Consider the following 19,071-nt stretch of genomic DNA (forward strand, 5'->3'; position numbering starts at 1 on the left):
CTTCATTGCTTTCTAGTGTATTATTATATTATCAATCAATCATTCTTCTAGGGACCTGAATGGAGGAGGGGCGAGCGCTAAGGGCAGTAGTAAGGTGCCTGTTCAGGACCAGCAGACTGCCTTGGCCTTGCTCCTGGAGCTGGCTGTACAGAGAGGCTCCCTCAGTCACATCCTCAATGTGGTTCTGCTACTCCTGAACCTGTGGAATAACAGTCGTCATGAGTTTGACAACCGCATCAGTTCTAACCTGCTCTGTGCACCACTAGTCCCCTTTATTAGACACTTCTGTGAAATCCAGAGCCCTAAGGGCAAGCTATCGGAGATGTCTCGCTGGGATGAGGTGAGTTAAATATGGAGACAAATTACAAACATTTTTATTTAATTGAGGTTTTACATCGTACTCAAGAATATTTCATTTATACGACGGTGGCCCAAATTTGTTTGATCTGAATTTGAAAGTAGTTAGAGTAAGTACATGGGGATGATGGTGTTACATTTTTCTATTATTTTGTGTATGTTTAGGTTTGCAAATACGTTTGGTAAAATGCAACCACGTAAATCTGGACAGTTTCTAATTTGTCTGTAAACACCTTCACTCATTCTCCATAGATTTGGAAATGTCGCAAAAGTCAGGGAGACCCTAGTTACATTTATGTCTGTCAACTCCGTCACAGAAGTGCTACAGTGTACATTTTTGAAAAACATTCACGATGGACCCCACCTGCGATGCTACCATGTTTAAAGACAAAGAGAGACAAGCTATGGAGCTATTCTGTACAATGTTATGTTAGACAATTATAAGTGAGTGAGTGAGGGCTTAGGGCTTAACGTAATACTTAACGATTGTTCAGTCATAGGACAATGATAGACAGTTATAAAGATTTATGTTTAAAATACATTTACACATGGAAAACTTCCACACTCTAAATAAATACACAAAAAGTTTTTATGAAACTTGAAAGCATTGTAATTCACCGCTGTAATCAAGTGTTTTCCTCAGAGCTGTGCAACTGGAACTTCATGAAAGGCAACTGACAACAAATGACCTCATCTTCTTGCCCACCACTAAAAATCATAAATCAGAACAATTCCGTTTAGCTTTCTAACCTTTCTTTGATATAATTAAATGCATTAAAATACTTTAATTTGATGCAAAACTAGTGAACTTAAATTTTGTTATGTTTGATGATGACATATTTTGATATTTTTCCCCAGTCTGGTAACTACATTGTCAGCCCCACAGAGTGTTTTCTCCGCTACCTGACCATTCCAGATGATGATGACATGACAGTGGATCTACGCCAGTGTGCTGTTGTTGTCATGTCACACCTAGATAGGTTAAGTGCGCCCTATCTTCCTCCTACAGATACTCAAAAGGTATGTGAACATAGCAGTGTCTAGCCATGGATAACTGACAACTAGGATTTATGTCTCACCTGTTCATTTTGCTCATTTTTCACAAAATATGACCTTAGGCAGTGACATTGATGAAAGGTTCTTTACTAAGAGTGAAAAAAGCCTGGTGATTTACATTGTCTTGAAAGCTGTATGTATTTTAAAGAGAACAGAAACTTGTGGTTCCAGGACCAGAATGATTTTGTTTATGAAAACAAGATATATGAACTGTAATCAGTCTCAGTCAGTAACCTAGCTTCAGTTCTGTGTGCTCCCTTTCATTTGTGTTTGTTTTGTTTATTTACTATATTTTGTCTGGGTAAATTCTAAAGTATACACATATACATGTATGTAGAGCTCCTCTGACAATTTGACAATTAAAAACACAATGACTACTTTGTCATTCACTTGAAATAATCGGATAGAAAATTTCGTTTCTATCCAAATTAATCCATATTAGATAAGAGTGCATTTGGCTCAAAATCTGTGACATGTCAACCTCTTACTGTATAATGCTTTGATTATGCCAAGTCTGCATGTAGTAAAATCTACTGTTTGTCCTGTAACAGCGTGCCAGCTCTTCTCAGGAGGTGTTGGGCTGGGGTTGGCTGGCCTGGCTGGGCAGTACTAACAACAACTCCCCACAAACTGTGGAGAGCCTGGGGGACCTAGGCAGCATACAACAGGTGGTCTGCTCAGAGAGGTGTCTTTTGGCCCTGACTAGAGCAGGCAAGCTCTACAACATGTTCTATGGGGCAGAGTGCCAGGTAACCGCTCTAATGACATGACTTCAAGACATGATGTATGCGTAAAGGGAGACAGAATTTTCAGTAACTGATATCAACTGACCATTACTTTGGCTGAGACAAGCTTTGTAATGTGATGATATCCTGGAAAATTTAGTGTAAGATACATCTAATCGAGAACTTGAACGTATTCTATTTATTTATTTATTTATTTATTTATTTATTTATTTATTTATTTATTTGATTGATCACACCGTACTAAAGAATATTTCACTCATGTGATGGTGGGAGGAAAGCAGAGCCCAGAGGAAACCCACAGCCATCCACAGGTTGTTGGCTGATTTTCCTACGTACGGCCAGATTGAGCGGAATGTCAACTCAGAGTGACCGCATTGGTGAGAGGCACCTGGGTCATCGTGCCGCACTGGCACGCTAGCCACCTCAGCCACAAACATATTCTAAGTCTTTGTTCAGTGTCATAACAAAGAGACAGGGGATCAATACTGAGTTGCCTCATGCCCTCAACAAGATCCGTTTACCCAGTGCCTAGTGTACTGTGTCTGGATGGGGTGACCTGTGAATGGGTGGCAGACCAGGATGTATTAAAATAAATATCATCCATATATCTTTAAACAGCAGCACCGTGACTTAAACGGAACATGATGCTGGATATTCTTGAAATTCCTTGTAAATAGTAGCTCTGTTCTCCAGGCCAGCAAGCAAGCAAACCAGGATTAAAGGACAGGTACATCTGAACATGTCTTGGTATATGTGCTAAAAAGTATACTGACTTCATATTGCCTGTGATGCTTGTATTGCTCTGTGATGCTTATCTGTGTGTTTTATGTTCTAGTGCCCCCAGCTAGTGGATGGGTTTGGGGAAAAAGAAGTGATGAAGATCGCGGCTCACCCTGACGGCAAGCATTACATGGCACTCACCACAGAGGGGGACGTCTTCACCTGGGGGAATGGAGATGGAGGGCGTCTCGGGCATGGAGACAACATGTAAGTTCTGCCTGTGATTTTCTCATGTAAAAACTTGCAGCACAGTGAGTAAAACCAGAGCAGCGACGATAGTGTTATAGTTTTGCAAATGATCACAGGTAACCAATGAAAGACGGTCTCTGGTCAGTTTAACATAGGGAAGGTTTTATTCAAACTTTTTGTATAAATCAGTTTCTTTTAATATTTGGGTGAATTTGTCATGTGTCTCAATTTCCTGAATGTTAGGGGAGATCCAGGGTGTGACTGAATCCAGCTCTTCCTGTTTCTTGTATGGCTGTAACCTGAGGGTTTTTAGACACCTGTTAAAGGTTTACTTCTGCTCTCTCCATCCATTAAACCTGACCACCGTCATAAAAGTGATTTAGTATGTTACTCACCAATCTATCAGTTAGTGCTAGGATTTATCAACCATATTGAGGACTGGTGAAATTCACCGCAATTTTACGCTGATAGAATCAAAGCTTGATATGATGAGTAAGTTCACTTTGCTCTGCAAAAAGATATGATCTATTCAGGTATTTAACAGATAACATCTTGAGTTCATATTGAGCAGGACATAAAACATCATGCAAATAAATCATGAAAATTCATGTATATTACAGTTCGAGGGAAGCTCCCACACTAGTCACAGCCTTACAGGGTAAACAAGTAGTGCAGATTTCATGTGGAAGTACTTACAGTGCTGCCGTGACATCTGCGGGAGAGTTATTCACATGGGGACGGGGTAACTACGGGCGTCTGGGTCATGGGACCGGGGAGGATCAGGCCACGCCCACCCTGGTCTCTGCCCTCAAGGGTCACAAGGTCGTGGATGTGGCCTGTGGATTTGGGGATGCTCAGACCCTGGCAGTCACTGATACAGGTAAGGTGCTCTATGAGCTGTGTATTAAGAAGAATCAAACGATTTTAGTTGTGACATGACCCATAAATGGTCAGAATACCTGTATATCCATAGAACCATGAAATAAATAAAAAAGTCTTTTTTTTTTATTCCAAGATTTATTTGCACCCTCTAAATGTGTTAAGAACACAGTTTAATATTGTGATGTCCATAGCTGTTCTGTGACATGTTTGAATATTTGTGCAATTGAATGTTTTGTTCAGTCTTCTTCATCTTCAAAATCTTCGATTTCTTTTAGTTCACAAAAATAACCATTTGTGAGAAATGGGAGTTTCATCTTTTTCATGCAGGTTTTTTGACAGGGATGAGCCTGCGACACATATAATACACATCAATGTATCTATCTTTATACTTGTGACAGGTGCTGTGTACTCCTGGGGGGATGGGGACTACGGCAAACTAGGCCGAGGTGGCAGCGACGGCTGTAAGAGCCCTAAAGTTGTGGAGAAACTGGTTGGACAGGACGTACATAGGGTGTTCTGTGGGGCACATTTTAGTCTGGCTCTGACCAAGTCAGGTGCAGTATTCTCATGGTGAGTTGTCTTCGTGGGAGATAGTGAAAATCTTCAACCTTGTCAACCTCTAATGCTCTAAATTCAGTGGGATTCATGCATACACTTAGTATGAAAATGATTGATTTTTGTCACTGAAGATGCAATCATAAAGCAGCGCATATTACTTATGTATACCCCATAGTTTTATCAGGATGCAGAGGCGGTCAAAAAGGTTGAAAAATAGAATTGTAGATATTCATGGCTTCTTTGGCCTAGTGGTTAGGGTGCTAATGCAGCACAATGCCTCAAAAATCTCTCACCAAAGCAGTAGATGTGAGTTCAAATCCACTTCATGCTGGCTTTCTCTCTGTACTTTGTATGAGGGAAATTCTGCCAGCAACCTGTAGACGGTCATGGGATTGGCGCGGTTTCCTCTCACCTTAATGCTGGTCGCAGTTGTATAAATCCAATCAAGTAAATAATAAATTTGTGGATTATTCTGAAAAATGAAAATTTAAGAGTATTTGAGAAGCTAATGTGAAAAATATACGTAATGACCTGTCTTTACATATCATTGTCACTGTCCTGTGACAGGTATGTATATCGACACCTGAATTTAGCTAAAATGAGGGAAAAGGGTTTGGAGTCCCAGTTGATAAAATTGTCACATTTTCGTGTTGTTTGTGTATGCGGAATTGGTAAAGTCAATAGCCTTGTGAATCAAAGGGGTACCCAAACTATTCGGCTAGACCAAGTCCTGTTACTTGAAACACTACTGAGCATGGGGTAAAATGCCAAATAAGGTAATGAATGAAATTGTATTTCAGGGGGAAGGGGGATAATTTCAGACTAGGCCATGGTACAGAGGAACATATACGACATCCCAAACAGATAGAGGGGTTGTCTGGGAAGAAGATAGTCGACATAGCCGTGGGATCAATGCACACCTTAGCGGTCACTGACGAGGGCGAGGTGTTCAGCTGGGGCCGGAATGACCAGGGTCAGTTAGCAGATGGGGCCGTGGCCAGTAAGGCTGACCCCACTCTCATGACCTGTTTGGAAGGAAAGCACATCATCGGTGTAGCTTGTGGCCCTGCACAGGTAGGCTGGACTGATAACTGTAGGCACACCTGTGTGGTTTTACCTGACTGATATCAGGAAGATTGAATGAGCCCAATAGGCTTCAACCAGTGAAGTCGTTGATTCAAATTCAGGGGGTGTACCAGATATTTGGAGAGGTTGGAAGGTTTCCTCTGAGCTCTACTCAGTTTCCTCAACCCAAAATCCTGGCCACTGTCACATGAGTGAAATATTATTGTGCGCGACATAAAACATCAGTCAATTACATACCTAAGTGAAATATGTGACGATAAGTAGATATAAACCTGTGTGACTGAATATTACCTGGCTGTTTTAGTTACTGACAGTTCAATTTTAAAGTTAGTGTTGAAAGAAACAACAGATCTGTACATGCTTTACACCTATGTGTATGGTTGTTCACCTTCTATGGTAATGCATATCTTGCTGATTTCATGAGTTGTTTAGACATGCAGACTTTTTTGTCATTCGAGGAAGTGAATCCACCCTAATTCCTCAACCATTTCTTATACCATTATTTCTTCCTCTCCCTGCCTTCCTCTCACCATCAGAGTTTTGCCTGGTCATCCAGTGGACAGTGGAGTGTAGGACTAAGGATCCCGTTTGTAGTTGATGTGTCCAAGTCAACGTTTGAGCAGCTGGACGAACTTCTAGCTGAGGTGTGTGAGGGGATGGATGGGAGAAATGACTGGCCCCCACCCCAGGAGAAAGAGTGCATGGCTGTGGCTGGGTTGAACCTCCTCAACTTACAGGTAACCACGATAAGCACTTATATAAGTGGAACACTCACCTGGTGTTATTGGAATGTGTTAAGTAGTGTTCATTAGGAAGGCTCTGGGATGAAGCAAATTGTCTAGTCTAAGCCTTTATTACTGCTAATTAACAGAGTATTTTTTATGTGTATGTCCTCAGAAAATAAAGCTTTGCATATGTTGACTTGTACTTTATGTATTCAATGATGAAATAACTAATTGATTACTGTTGTTAAGTATTTCTCAGTACTGTGAATGCACCAGTATTCTTCACATGTGCGTATAACTCACAGGGTAAACTTGGCCATAAGTATTCTGGAAAAACATCTGTACCTGTGTATATGATGCACCCCAATCATTCCCTTGGGGTTTGTCCTCATAATAGCCTGCTAATAGTGTGCGATCAGCTGTGATCAGCTAAAACAACGTGCTGTGCGCCAGTGGGTTTTGACACCTGCTAACATATGGTCAGGTAGCGGTGGTAGACCTACCAGGTTGCATTATAAAGCCATACCTGTGTATATATCATGTAAATACATGTATTGTCTGAGTTTTGTTCTATTTAGAGATAACTCAGTTAACTTGTTAGAGCTCCTGTACCAGTGTGCAAGTGACTTGTAAATTGGCTGCACAACTTAAGATAGCGGCTGCATCGATATGCTTAGAGCTTGCTGTATCCTTACAAAATCTTCCTAGTTAGTGGCTCCTGTATTAAAAATAATTTGTCTCAACCAAAACTTGAAAATGTTTGATGACAAGGACTCGAGACTTGAAGGATTTGGAATGGATGATTTGCCGCTGAGCGATCTTAAGAACCATTAATGGGAGTGCAGTTCAAAACCATGTGCTTGTGCAAATTAATAGTTGACCTTCATGGAAATGTGGCTCTGTTTTGATTGTAATGGTTTTTCTCCAGATTCCATCTTAAAAAACTTCACCTTTGCTTTCTTAAAAACGTCACTAACATATTATGGATTAATTTCTTTTGTTGTTTGTTTTGAACATTTTTATTGATGACATGCTGGCAAGTACCGAGTAGCCATGTTTACTTCTGGTTTCCCAACACATTGTTTGAGCACTCATGGGAGTTATCAGCAGCCAGTTTTGATGGAAATAAATCACCCAACTTCTATTCTACTGTGTAATACACACACCCTTGATAAAAAGCTTAATTCTTGGAAAAAAACATGTGGAGTATAATGGTGTATTTACAGTAGTTGGAAATCAAATTTGTTTACAATTACTGTACGATATTTGCATAGTTTGTTCGTTCAGTGTGGACAAAGAAGCACACTAATACAGCTTTTTGTGTTATTTTGGAATCACGTCTTCAGAAGAAAAAAAACAAATTTAGAAGAGAGAAGAATTTCTTTTAGAACATAGTTACAAAGTATGATTATGATGAGTGTGTTTACTGGCTATATGCGATTGTCCAAACTGTAACCAAAACAGTGTGTTTGGGTCAACCATTGTTGTTTGTCATTTCAGCTGTATGCTGCGGTTTCACAAAATGAAAGTACAGACTCTCTTGGCCTTGGTACTGGGAGCCCTCTGGTGGCTAGCCTTAAGCACAGAGTTGTCTCCCTTGCAAGTAACACTGGTGTGATCAACACAGTACAGCGGGCTGCACAGGCAGCTCTACAGAGTGGCTGGTCCATCCTGCTGCCCACAGCAGAGGAAAGGGCCCGGGCACTCTCTTCACTTCTCACCTCAGGGGGTGTGTATACTATCGTCTTGTAGCTTTGCAAACATATTTTGAGAAAATAAATGACTTTAATGAATGATTTCAATGTATCTATAAATATCTAAAGGAATATGAAAAACATCAAATTGTTTTAATGCAAGTAAGTGTTTAAACTTTTCATATCACAAATAAGTGAAGGCTAATTTGTGGTTGTCTTCGCAAATTAGGGTTTGTATCTCATGTGTAGGTATTAAGATTTAGTGTAACATATTCATGTTATGTCAGCAGTATCTGGAGGATGTGTCACATATCAATAATACCTGAGCAGTATCTGGAGGTTGTGTCACATATTGATAATATTTAAGCAGTATCTTGGAAGGTTGTGTCACATTGATGTTATCTCAGCAGTATCTTTGGCAGTTGTGTCACATTGATGTTATCTCAGCAGTATCTCTGGAGGTTGTGTCACATTGATGTTATCTCAGCAGTATCTGGCGGTTGTGTCACATTGATGTTATCTCAGCAGTATCTCTGGAGGTTGTGTCACATTGATGTTATCTCAGCAGTATGGAGGTTGTCACATTGATGTTATATCAGCAGCATCTCTGGAGGTTGTCACATTGATGTTATCATAGCAGTATCTCTGGGGGTTGTATCACATTGATGTTATCTTAGCAGTATCTCTGGAGGTTGTGTCACATTGATGTTATCTCAGCAGTATCTCTGGAGGTTGTGTCACATTGATGTTATCTCAGCAGTTTCTCGTGAGGCTGGTGTAATGAGCCCAGGTCAGAGATTCATGACAGATCTACTGGTAAGTAGTCTGATGGCTGACGGAGGGTTGGAGACGGCTCTACAGGCTGCCATACAGAAGGAGGTGCGTGAACTTGAGGATAGAAAGGTAAGCACCCAAACATATTTCTGTGTAAGGATTATTGCATCTAAGTCAGTTATCTATTTTTTTTTTAAATGACTGAGAAATGTGAACTGTGCGAAATCAGTTTTTGCACAAATACACTCAATCTGAATATCTGATATCTGACCAAGTGAATTTCATTTACACTAATTCCTCAAGATTTTCTTCACATATTTTAGAGCAATTTCTGCAAGCTGTTTATTTGATTTTAGAGACAAAACATGACAAGTTAGATTGGCAAGTTTCAGGACTTCACATGAAGTATAAATTTATCAGTTAACATGTAATAATGCCTTCAGAATATGCTTGCATAAACACCTTGCAAACAGATAAAAAGGTTGAAGAATGACAATATAACAAGAATTGTTTTGCCGGCAATAAGTGGATGACAGTGTTTGTAGAGCTGTCACTTCTTCCGTGAAGTTTACAGGAGATTGCTTGACTTCTATTAATACACAATGCATGCACAATGAGCTCACTCCAAAGGTGAAACTAAGTGAGCGCTATTAAACAAAAGTGGGAAATTAATTACCAAAGACTGGTGATTTACTCATGACATTAAAGTGAGAAATGTTGTTGCATATAGTATCAGAAATCACCTATGCTCTCCATATGTAAGGCAGCAGGGTGTGTGACAAATGTATTGTGATTTTGTGGGATGTCTGTTTACATTTTATGTACTGAAGGAGAAAGAGCGCAAAACCAGCGAAGAAGGTGATGAAGATGATAGTAAATCAGAAGGGGCGACCATTTCCTCCAAGAAAGAGCAGACTGCTCTGAATCGTAGCCGAGCCAATTCCGACGATTCTGGCACCACCATTCCATTACTGCAGCTGATACAGCAGCTACTTAGGTGAGCATATAAACTCGTTGGTACCTGGGATTGAAATCGACTTATTCAAGGAGAAACATAGGTTAACTGTTACTCATAAACATACACATATGAGAAACCAGGCAAAGTTGCAGGAGCAATCCAGCAGTGTTGCATAATCTACAATTTGTACAATTCCACATATACTAGCTCCTGGCACCATTACATCTGGAGATGGTAACATTTTCACTTACTTGTTCCTGACTTATGCTGTATATAAGAGCTGCCTAAGCAATTGTTATGCAAGTAAGATAGATTTTATGAGTTCACGACTTCATTTAACTATGGCAATACTCGTGAAATGATTTTGATGTATTTAAGACTAAACCTTTATTTGTGGGGGGTGGGTGGGAAGGCGATTGAGAAAATTAAAACAAAGAAATAAAGATTCAAAACTGCTTTGTGACACTTTAACTTAATGCCATTCTCAGATTTCACTGATTATTCTTTTTTTTTTTTCTATTTTCAGAAATGCCTCAACATTCACATTATCGAAGCTGCATGAGATGTCCCGTGATCCGCTGCTGAAGAATGAAGAGTTGGACTTCACAGACACGTCAGCTTCCCTGGACCTCCTGTTACAGTTTCAGAGATTACTTGTGGCCAGGCTTTTCCCTGGGGGTCACACAGCCCACAGTCACTCAGAGATAGGTGTGTACTGAGACTGGCCCTGTCTGGTAACAGTTACAGACATCAATATTGTACTTATCTTGGTGGGGAGGGAATATAGCATATACCAACATGCTAGTTTAAGTAGAACTTTAATCTTAAATATGTTGATTATAGGTTTCTTCAGTTTTTGCCATGGTCCTATAATTTTGAAGATTATTTTATGGGAAAAAATGCTTTAATACATGTATATATTATTATTATGATTAATAATTTTTTTTTGCACTAAATTTGTAATCTTACAGTTCTCAGTTACCCTAATTCCTCAACCTTTTCACATACGAAAGAGCAACTTTCAGTGCAATTTATGCACACTGGCAATTTGATTTTGGAGACAAAACAACATTGGTTAGATTGACCAGTTCCAGGGCTTCACAAAAAGTATAATTTTATCAGTCTATACAAAAGAATACAGTTCTCTTGTAAGTAATTATGGACAGAGCTTTCAGAATTGCTGAAATTGGTGCTCTGCTTTGATTTATTTATTTATTTGATTGCTGATGTACTTTTCCACGTACGGCCAGAGAGGAAGCTAGCATAAGCTGGGCTTGAACTCACAGTGGACACATTGGTGAGAGGCTCCAGGGTCATTACGCTACCCTAGCACCCTACCCACTGAGCCATGGAGGCCCTCTCTCTGCTATGTGATTGTGTCTAGTTCTGCTTGACCCAGGTCTGGGGGTGTGTATTCATCGTGTTGAGTTCGCCATTTTGGGTATATAAACCATTGCAATCAAAGCGCAACAGAGATACTTTTTTTTTATCATCGGCAACTGATATTCCAGCATGGTGCTGGTTTCGCCCAGTCTCCTGGAGCATGCCTTGCGTCTTTCCTGCATTGTTGAAAACTGTTGATCACCTCTCTTTCTATGATTCGGTCCTATTTTTGCACTTTATGTACTTTCGTAGTTCTTTGGTAATTTGTGTTAAACAAGGAATTGGCTTTGCGATGTTTGACCCGGAACGTCTTTGTTGGTTGACCGCTAATATGCGAATGTCCGTTTTGACGTATCAATTCAGAATTTGCTTGAATGAACACCTTACAGATATGGGATAAGATTAAAGAACTAATGTGCTAATCTGACCGCACGGTGAAAAAGTAGGGCCCTAAACACACATGCATGTATGTATGTATATTATGCTCATGGTTATCGGTGGTTTAACTTGGGACTGACATTTTTTTTTTGTGTTGTTGTTGTCAGACTGTGAGTTACAGGGGACCGGGTCCCTCCTGAGGAAGTACCTAACACAGCTGGTCAGCCACGTCCATGATGTCCTGCCTGTGGCAGCTAGCCTGGCGGGCTTCAGCAGTAAACACTTTTCACTTGTCTCCAAGATCGTCATGAAAGATGTCACAGGTAAGCATTTCAATAATCTGTATGACACGTGGAAAGCCAGATTGAACAGGATGCTAGAGGGGCTATTACCTATGTCAGATATTATGTTAATTACTGGTGTAATAACTCCTCCACCTGAGGAGGTGTGATGTTACCTCAGGTAAGTTACTCCAGCTACATACTGTGTTGTTTCAGTTGATGCGTTGTTACCTGGGATGGTGACCTGTATGGTGTTGCTCCAGTTGTACTACAGAGTTGTAATAAGATTACTACTGTTGATTACAGGTGCATTGTTACCTGAGATGGTGACCTGTATGGTATTACTCCAGCTGCATACCCCAGCTGTGTTACAGAGCTGTAAGGTTATCAGTGTTTTGGAGGGTCTGCTGGACATCCTGGACAAGTTTAATCGCCTGGCTCCAGGACTGGACAGAGAAGACAAGGAAGATCTGGCCTGGCCAGGGGTTTGGAGTAAGTCAGTTTCCAGCTGTATATTTCTTTTCCTATTTTTTCAAGCAAAGTTAAGTTATTCTGTTAACAACCACCCTAAAAGACCATAAATTTCGTCCATGACTAACTTGCCCATTTTTCCTGATTCGGAGAGCTCTTTTGATTTTAGAAAGGTGTTTTGAGGTTTGCTTGATAAATGGGATAATATTCTTCTGGAAAATTGTAAGTTTCAGCACCAAAGATAATATTTTGTAACATTTATTTGCCTGTATATATTCACTTTTGTGTATGAAATTTGAGGTCCTGTAGGGTACGCTTAGCATCCGTCTATTTTACTAGGTACTGTAACATACTTAGCTCCACCATTGGTGCAGGTTCATCTCGCAATCACTGCTCTCTTGACTACATACCTCAGAGAATAAGAGCTGTGGACAGTTGGCCAAGGTTTCCTGGTTGTATATAGGTTTAGAATAATCACGCCAAAATAACTTCATTGTTATTGAAAATTATTCATTTTAACTACATTTTGGAGGTTCCAGGAAGTTCTGCTGACAGTTTTCATGAACTGATAATATGCATTGTTTGAAAATGGGAATGAAGCCCATAAATAACTGTAGAGTCAACATCTTAATCATGAATACTAGTATCATGGGTGAGGAATCAGTAACACCATCGTCTTTTCAAGTGTTACATCAATGCAGGTGACAAAGATGTCAGTGTAATTCTCATCGTCCTGAATAAGATTTGATTTGTCCTACGATGTCTTCAATTTGTGCTCCAGGTCATTCCTGGGAAGGTTTTTCCCAAAGGTCAAATGAGGATGTTCAGATGATTCGTAAGGCAGACTTAGAAAACCATAACAAAGATGGAGGATTGTGGGTAGTTATCCACGGGAAGGTGTACGACGTACAGGACTTTAAGTCACAGGCACCGTGTGGACGAGAGCTACTCATGGAATATGCAGGTATGAAGCTGTCTCCCTTCTATACTTTCACTAAAATGACAGCGGCCAGCATTATCACTAATAGCCAGCATTATGATGGGAGGAAACCAGACTGAACCTGGGGGAAACCCTCGCAGGTTACCAATAACTGTTATAAAGAATATATTATAAAAACTTGCCTATTTTCATATTGTTGGCTTGGTAAAAGTGTCATTTGTTTTCTTATTGTATTAGTTTGGGAAATATAAATATACTTTTTCACATGATAGGATGACAACATTCACCTAAAGAAACATATCAGAAACGAAGACCCAAGTTCAATCTCAAGATGTGTCATTTTTGCAATATTATTACTTCATCTTTTGGCATTCAGCATGAGAGGATAAGCCAAATAGTGGTCAACCCACTCTCTGTATTCTGTGAGGTGGGGTGTTAAGTGTGGGAAGTCAGCACTTCCTGTACTGGCTTACTACAGGAAGACTCAAAACTAGTGTTGAAAATGCCATTTACTTCCCAGTAAAGGCAGTTTCTTTGCATTACAAGATCCTGGTAATTCTTGGGTGTTTATTATGCCGTGAACATATTGCAGGTCGAGATGCGACAACAGCATTTGAGGCAGGACATCACACCGAAGAGGCAAGAGAGATGCTGCAGGCATTCTTTGTGGGCAACTATGTTGATGTAAGGCATTGATCATGTGATACACCTTATGAAGAAGAACATCTGTGTTCATCTGTAAAACACAATTCTCTATTTTAACATAATTATGATATGATTCTGGGAAGAAACTTTTAAAATTTATCTATTTATTTAATTGTTGAAACTTACAAGATAGTTAAATGTAATGCTTTACACCCTGTGGTACATTGTATGTTTTATAGTATTTATATATACATATAGATTAGTATTATGTTTAGAAGCTTAATCCCTGTTGTTGTCCATGCTCAAAGCCTATTTTAGGCGTGTTCTCCCATTGAAAGAGTGCCTCTGATAGTTTGATTTTTAGTCAGATAAAAGAAATGTTTTTTAATCCACAACCAGTCAAAAAGAAATTCGTGTATTGTACCACTACTGATGAAGCTGTTCACTGTTTTGTGTCCAGCCTGAGCGTGACATCATCCAGACAACAGATACCAGTACAGTCTCCTCCCCACTGATGGATACAGAGCGCACCCTGGCCATGTTACTGGGACTGTTTGCGGCACACCTTACTCGCAGCCTCCAGTTGTCTAAAGAGGAGGAAGAGTACCAGTATTGGCTGGACTCCGAGTTTTTTGCTGGAGGTCTGCAGGTGCTACAGCCCCAAAACCCATTTGAGGAGGAGAAGGGAGAAACGCGCACCTCCAGCTCTTGTACAACAACACCAGGTCTGTGAATCCATGGGAAATCTGGCTTACGTAAATAAGATAAACTGCTCTTGTTATTTGTGGAGCCTTGGAGCCTTTGTGGGAAACTAGCCTGGGGTCGGTGGTTTACCCCAAACACTCCAGTTTCCTCTACCTGTAAAAATTTACATTTTTTTTTTTGTGAAAAATTCTTGAATATTGCATTCATCGATAATCAGAAAAATATATACACGTTAAGGGAGAGCTTTTTCATGAATGTTATATGATTTAAGCAGGACTAGGTTTCATGTATTCATGGGTTTTGAGAAAATTTGACATGAGAAAAGGTTCTAAGAAGGTTAATATCAGTGTATATTCAGGGTTATGTTTGTCTTAGTTTAGCATGTGTGACATGCAGCTGATGGGCTTTGTAGTTCTTGAGTTAAAAATGAACATGCACATGACCGTGCTCGGTTGATTGTTTGATGTTTTCTCCAGCACTAGCACTCTCATTTCCACACCCACGTTTTGTCATTTATGTGACAAGCCTATCCCTTATTTTCCTGCTTACCAGGCACTTCCCCAACATCCGACCATGACAAGCCCCTTGGGGTTGATGAGAAAGAGCGTCTGTTTGACCGTCAAGCCTCTCAAGCAGATGTGGCCCGGCCCTTCCTGCTGGGTCTGGCTGAGGGTAAACTGCAGTGCCCAAAGGTGAAGGTGTTCATGGGGTATGTGGAGAAACACAGCCGGCATCACCATCTGGCTGTCCCCATGGAGTTCCCGCCAGACCACCCGGTTGAGGAGGTCGGCAGGTGAGGATGAATAACCACACATGATAGAACAGGTGTACTTCATCAATACATGACACACACTACTGAACCATAGACTGTGAAAATAAACAAGTCACATTTTAAAGAGGTTATGCTGGAAACTTTTGTCAAAAATATACTCACTGTAACAACTCTGAAAGTGTAATTAAAGTGTTGGATTTTCACCTATGAGTCTTTTATTAACTGATGGCGCTGTTGTTTGTCACCCAGTGCTTTGAAAGTAGGCTGAAAGGATCAAAAAATAAATAAGTAATAAAATGCATGTTTCATTTGGTTATCATGTGATTGTGGCTGTATTAATATTTGATGTCTTAAGTCTGGCTTTAGTTTAAATATACTTTTGAACAACTGGCTCCAGGTAACAAGACTATGTACATGCTGACTGTCTGTTCATACACATGTGCAATGGAATTGTCAATCTCATCACGAGCCGGCAGCCCCAATGCAATTGCTGTGAGTTCCAAGTCCGTCTTATGCTGGCTTCCTCTCCACGAAGTTGTGGGAAGATTTGTCAACAACCTGCAGATGGTTGCAGGTTTCCTCTTGGCTCTGCTCAGTTTCTTCCCTCAAAAGTGTCATATCAGTCATATCCTGTCATATCAGTGAGATATTCTTGAGTAAAACTCTAATCAAATAAATAAATAAATGAATTCAGTTTTATAATCACTGTCTACTTGATAGGTTGTTGTTTGCTGTCCTTCTGAAGCACCTTGACCTGGGTCATGTGGCCCTCAGCCTGGTGGAACATGGTCAGGGGGAACCCTTCAAACAGGTCATCCCCAAGTCTATCACAGAGATCTGTAAGGTTGTGCTGCAGACCAAAAGGTCACTTATTAAGGTCAGTACTTAGTCTGTGTGGGGAAGATGTATATATGTTCATTGATGTATCAAGTGTCATCAAGTGAACTTTTGTTAATGTTGATTAAGCATATAGTTTATAGGCACATCATACTCCTAAACAGCACATGCGCAGCTCTCTACCTTTCGCTTAACATCACTTCCACCAATAGACAAGGTTGACCTTTAGAGCCTGTGAGGCTTGTTTAGGCTTAGCCTCATCACTTGCCTCCCCTTTCGGAACTATTTAATCAGCTTTCATCAATAAAATTGTTTTAGGTTTTGGTTAAATTCATGATGTATATATTCTAGAGGGGCCTCCGTGGCTCAGTCGGTTAGCGCGCTAGCGCAGCGTAGTGACCCAGAAGCCTCTCACCAATGCGGTCTCTGTGAGTTCAAGACCAGCTTATGCTGGCTTCCTCTCCGGCCGTACGTGGGAAGGTCCGCCGGCAACCTGCGGATGGTCGTGGGTTTCCCCCGGGCTCTGCCCGGTTTCCACCCACCATAATGCTGGCCGCCGTCGTATAAGTGAAATATTCTTGAGTACGGCGTAAAACACCAATCAAAAAAAAAAAAAAAAATATACTCTAGATAAAGAAAGTGCATAAAGTATTACTAGAGACAAAGGTTGAGACAAATTTTTTCTGACATCACTTCCTGCCTCATCACCGTGACCCCTGTGACCTTGGCGTTGTTCATGATTGTGTACAAAATTTACTAGTGGCAGTGATGTAAAGCGAAAGAGAGCGGCGCATGTGCTGTAAGGAGTATGACCACCAATGCGGCTACGGCCAATAAGGCCACAGGCTTGAATCCAGTATTGGTGAGACAGTTTGATTTTGAGAATATTGGTGATTAACACATCAATCAAATAAATGCTTCAAATTCTCATCCTAACATAGCTGAAATATTGTTGTTGTGTTGTGTTAAGCCATAATTTTTTTTTTCTTTTGCTCATTCAAATAAAGAAACAAAATAAACTGCAAGCAGACAGACTTATTTATGGTGACTTCTTTTTGTTCACAGGCACATCAAGATTTGTCCAGATCTTACAAGGAAGTCTGTGCTCCTGTGATAGAAAGATGTCACTTCCTGTTTAATGAACTCCGACCTGCAGTGGGGAATGAGGTCAGTGCAATGTCAAGGTCAAGGTGTCTGAAAAGCCTGCCAAGATGGAAACAAGTCATTGTGAAAATGATGGAGGACAAAAAGAAATCCAAATGTAAGAACAAACTAATCATGTACTATGTTTTTTTTCTTTTTCTATGAGTATATGATCTGCAGGTTGATGAGCATTTTTACTAATGCTGACTATGTTACATGTAGTAAACTGTCAGAGGGCACAACTTATTGTATCGTACCACCTTTGTTTTTTAGTCTGTGTGATGGTAGCTTTCCTTGATGTATCAGAACTATCCATATCAGCTAGTGACCCTAATTCCTCAATCTTTTTGCATGTTAAAGAGCAACTTTCATTGCTATTTATGCACATTTTCAATTTGATTTTGAAAATTTTGGAGACAAATCTACATTTTTTGGATTGGTCAGTCAACACAGAATATTGCCCTCAGAATGTGCTTGAATGAACACCTTGCAAACATGGAAAAAGGTTGAAGAATTACAGTACTAAACCATCTTTAACCACTAAATCTTTATTAATGGATAATTGGTTTAATGATCAAATCTTGCATGCTACTAGCACTTGATCAGTGAAGTTTGCACGTTTGAATTCTGTATTCAGCAAGTTAGGATTGATAAGTACTTGGCCTGGAAGAATCATTTTTCTCTTTTCTGTTAAATTTTCTTATCCATGTCGCAGATTCCCTGATCTGCTATTGGTGAAGAAATTTGATGATACATGTACACTGTATATTTTCTTCCTGAATTGTCTTCCTGTGTGTTGGTGAAATATTTAAAAGCTTTGTTGTTGGTCACCAACCTCCCAATGAAAGAACTGGTTGGACTTGTTCTTTCTTGTGTGTAATCATAGTTTTGTTTTGTTGAACTCTCAGATTTATCCAAAGAAAATGGTATAGCTGAGGAAACGGAAGAGGAAGCTGCTGAACTGGAAGAGGCGGGCTCTGGTGATGAAGAGGAGGAGTCAGATAATGAGGAGGAATCTGGCAGTGAGGAGGAGCAGGAGTCTGGAGATGAGGGGACAGAGTCAGAGGAGAATGAAGAGTCAGAGGTAGCCCAGGGAGAAGAGAGTACAGGTGATAAAAAAGACGACAGCCAGTCAGGGGAGGCAGCTGAAGAAGAAGTGAAGGTATTTGCCAAGCAGCCTCATGCGGCCAAGTCTGTCTGTTTGGAGGAAAAGAAGGTTGACAGTAAACTGAAGAAGGTATGTTCTGGTAATATCATGAAATAAATCTAACCTGTTTGTTATGGTGTGCTAGCCAAGAATCCTCCTCTGTTGGATGACTGGTGTTTAGATGGTCTTCTTAAAAAACTTCAAATCATAGATTTATATCCCCTTGCCAGTGTAATTGATGGAGGGGATATACCATCTTACTGGATTCTTCTTTATTTGATCCCACCATAGTGCTGGGCGACGTCATGTATTCAGTTGAAATATTCTTGAGTACAGTGTAAAACACCAATCAAATAAATAAACCAAAAATGAATATACCATCTTTTCCATCGATCCTTGTGGCGGGTTTGACATTTTGTTCATGTTCAAATTTTCTCCAGTGGCCTATCCCACTTTAATATTGTTTGTTTTACTTCATTTACACAACTTACAAGGAGGAAAATATTGTAAATTTGTCAGATCTGATGTATATTAATTACTTTAAAAAGAAATTCATTTTTGTGA

The 19,071-nt window shown here is 40.1% G+C and overlaps 1 protein-coding gene across 1 annotated transcript in view; it reads left to right on the forward strand.

Moving 5' to 3' along the window:
- Positions 1-19,071, forward strand: part of LOC135474060 (E3 ubiquitin-protein ligase HERC2-like) — an 86,359-nt gene that overhangs the window by 21,008 nt on the left and 46,280 nt on the right. Inside the window, 21 exon segments of the mRNA XM_064754059.1 lie at positions 52-340; positions 1,216-1,377; positions 1,965-2,162; positions 2,995-3,146; positions 3,749-4,008; positions 4,409-4,580; positions 5,369-5,642; positions 6,191-6,391; positions 7,880-8,108; positions 8,831-8,976; positions 9,678-9,844; positions 10,332-10,513; positions 11,734-11,889; positions 12,154-12,339; positions 13,100-13,282; positions 13,851-13,942; positions 14,364-14,628; positions 15,161-15,401; positions 16,101-16,257; positions 17,283-17,478; positions 18,269-18,597. Of these exon segments, the coding sequence (XP_064610129.1) occupies positions 52-340; positions 1,216-1,377; positions 1,965-2,162; positions 2,995-3,146; positions 3,749-4,008; positions 4,409-4,580; positions 5,369-5,642; positions 6,191-6,391; positions 7,880-8,108; positions 8,831-8,976; positions 9,678-9,844; positions 10,332-10,513; positions 11,734-11,889; positions 12,154-12,339; positions 13,100-13,282; positions 13,851-13,942; positions 14,364-14,628; positions 15,161-15,401; positions 16,101-16,257; positions 17,283-17,478; positions 18,269-18,597 (4,237 nt within the window).

The sequence above is a fragment of the Liolophura sinensis genome, chromosome 8 (genome assembly GCF_032854445.1).
Source record: "Liolophura sinensis isolate JHLJ2023 chromosome 8, CUHK_Ljap_v2, whole genome shotgun sequence".
NCBI classification, from domain to species: domain Eukaryota; kingdom Metazoa; phylum Mollusca; class Polyplacophora; order Chitonida; family Chitonidae; genus Liolophura; species Liolophura sinensis.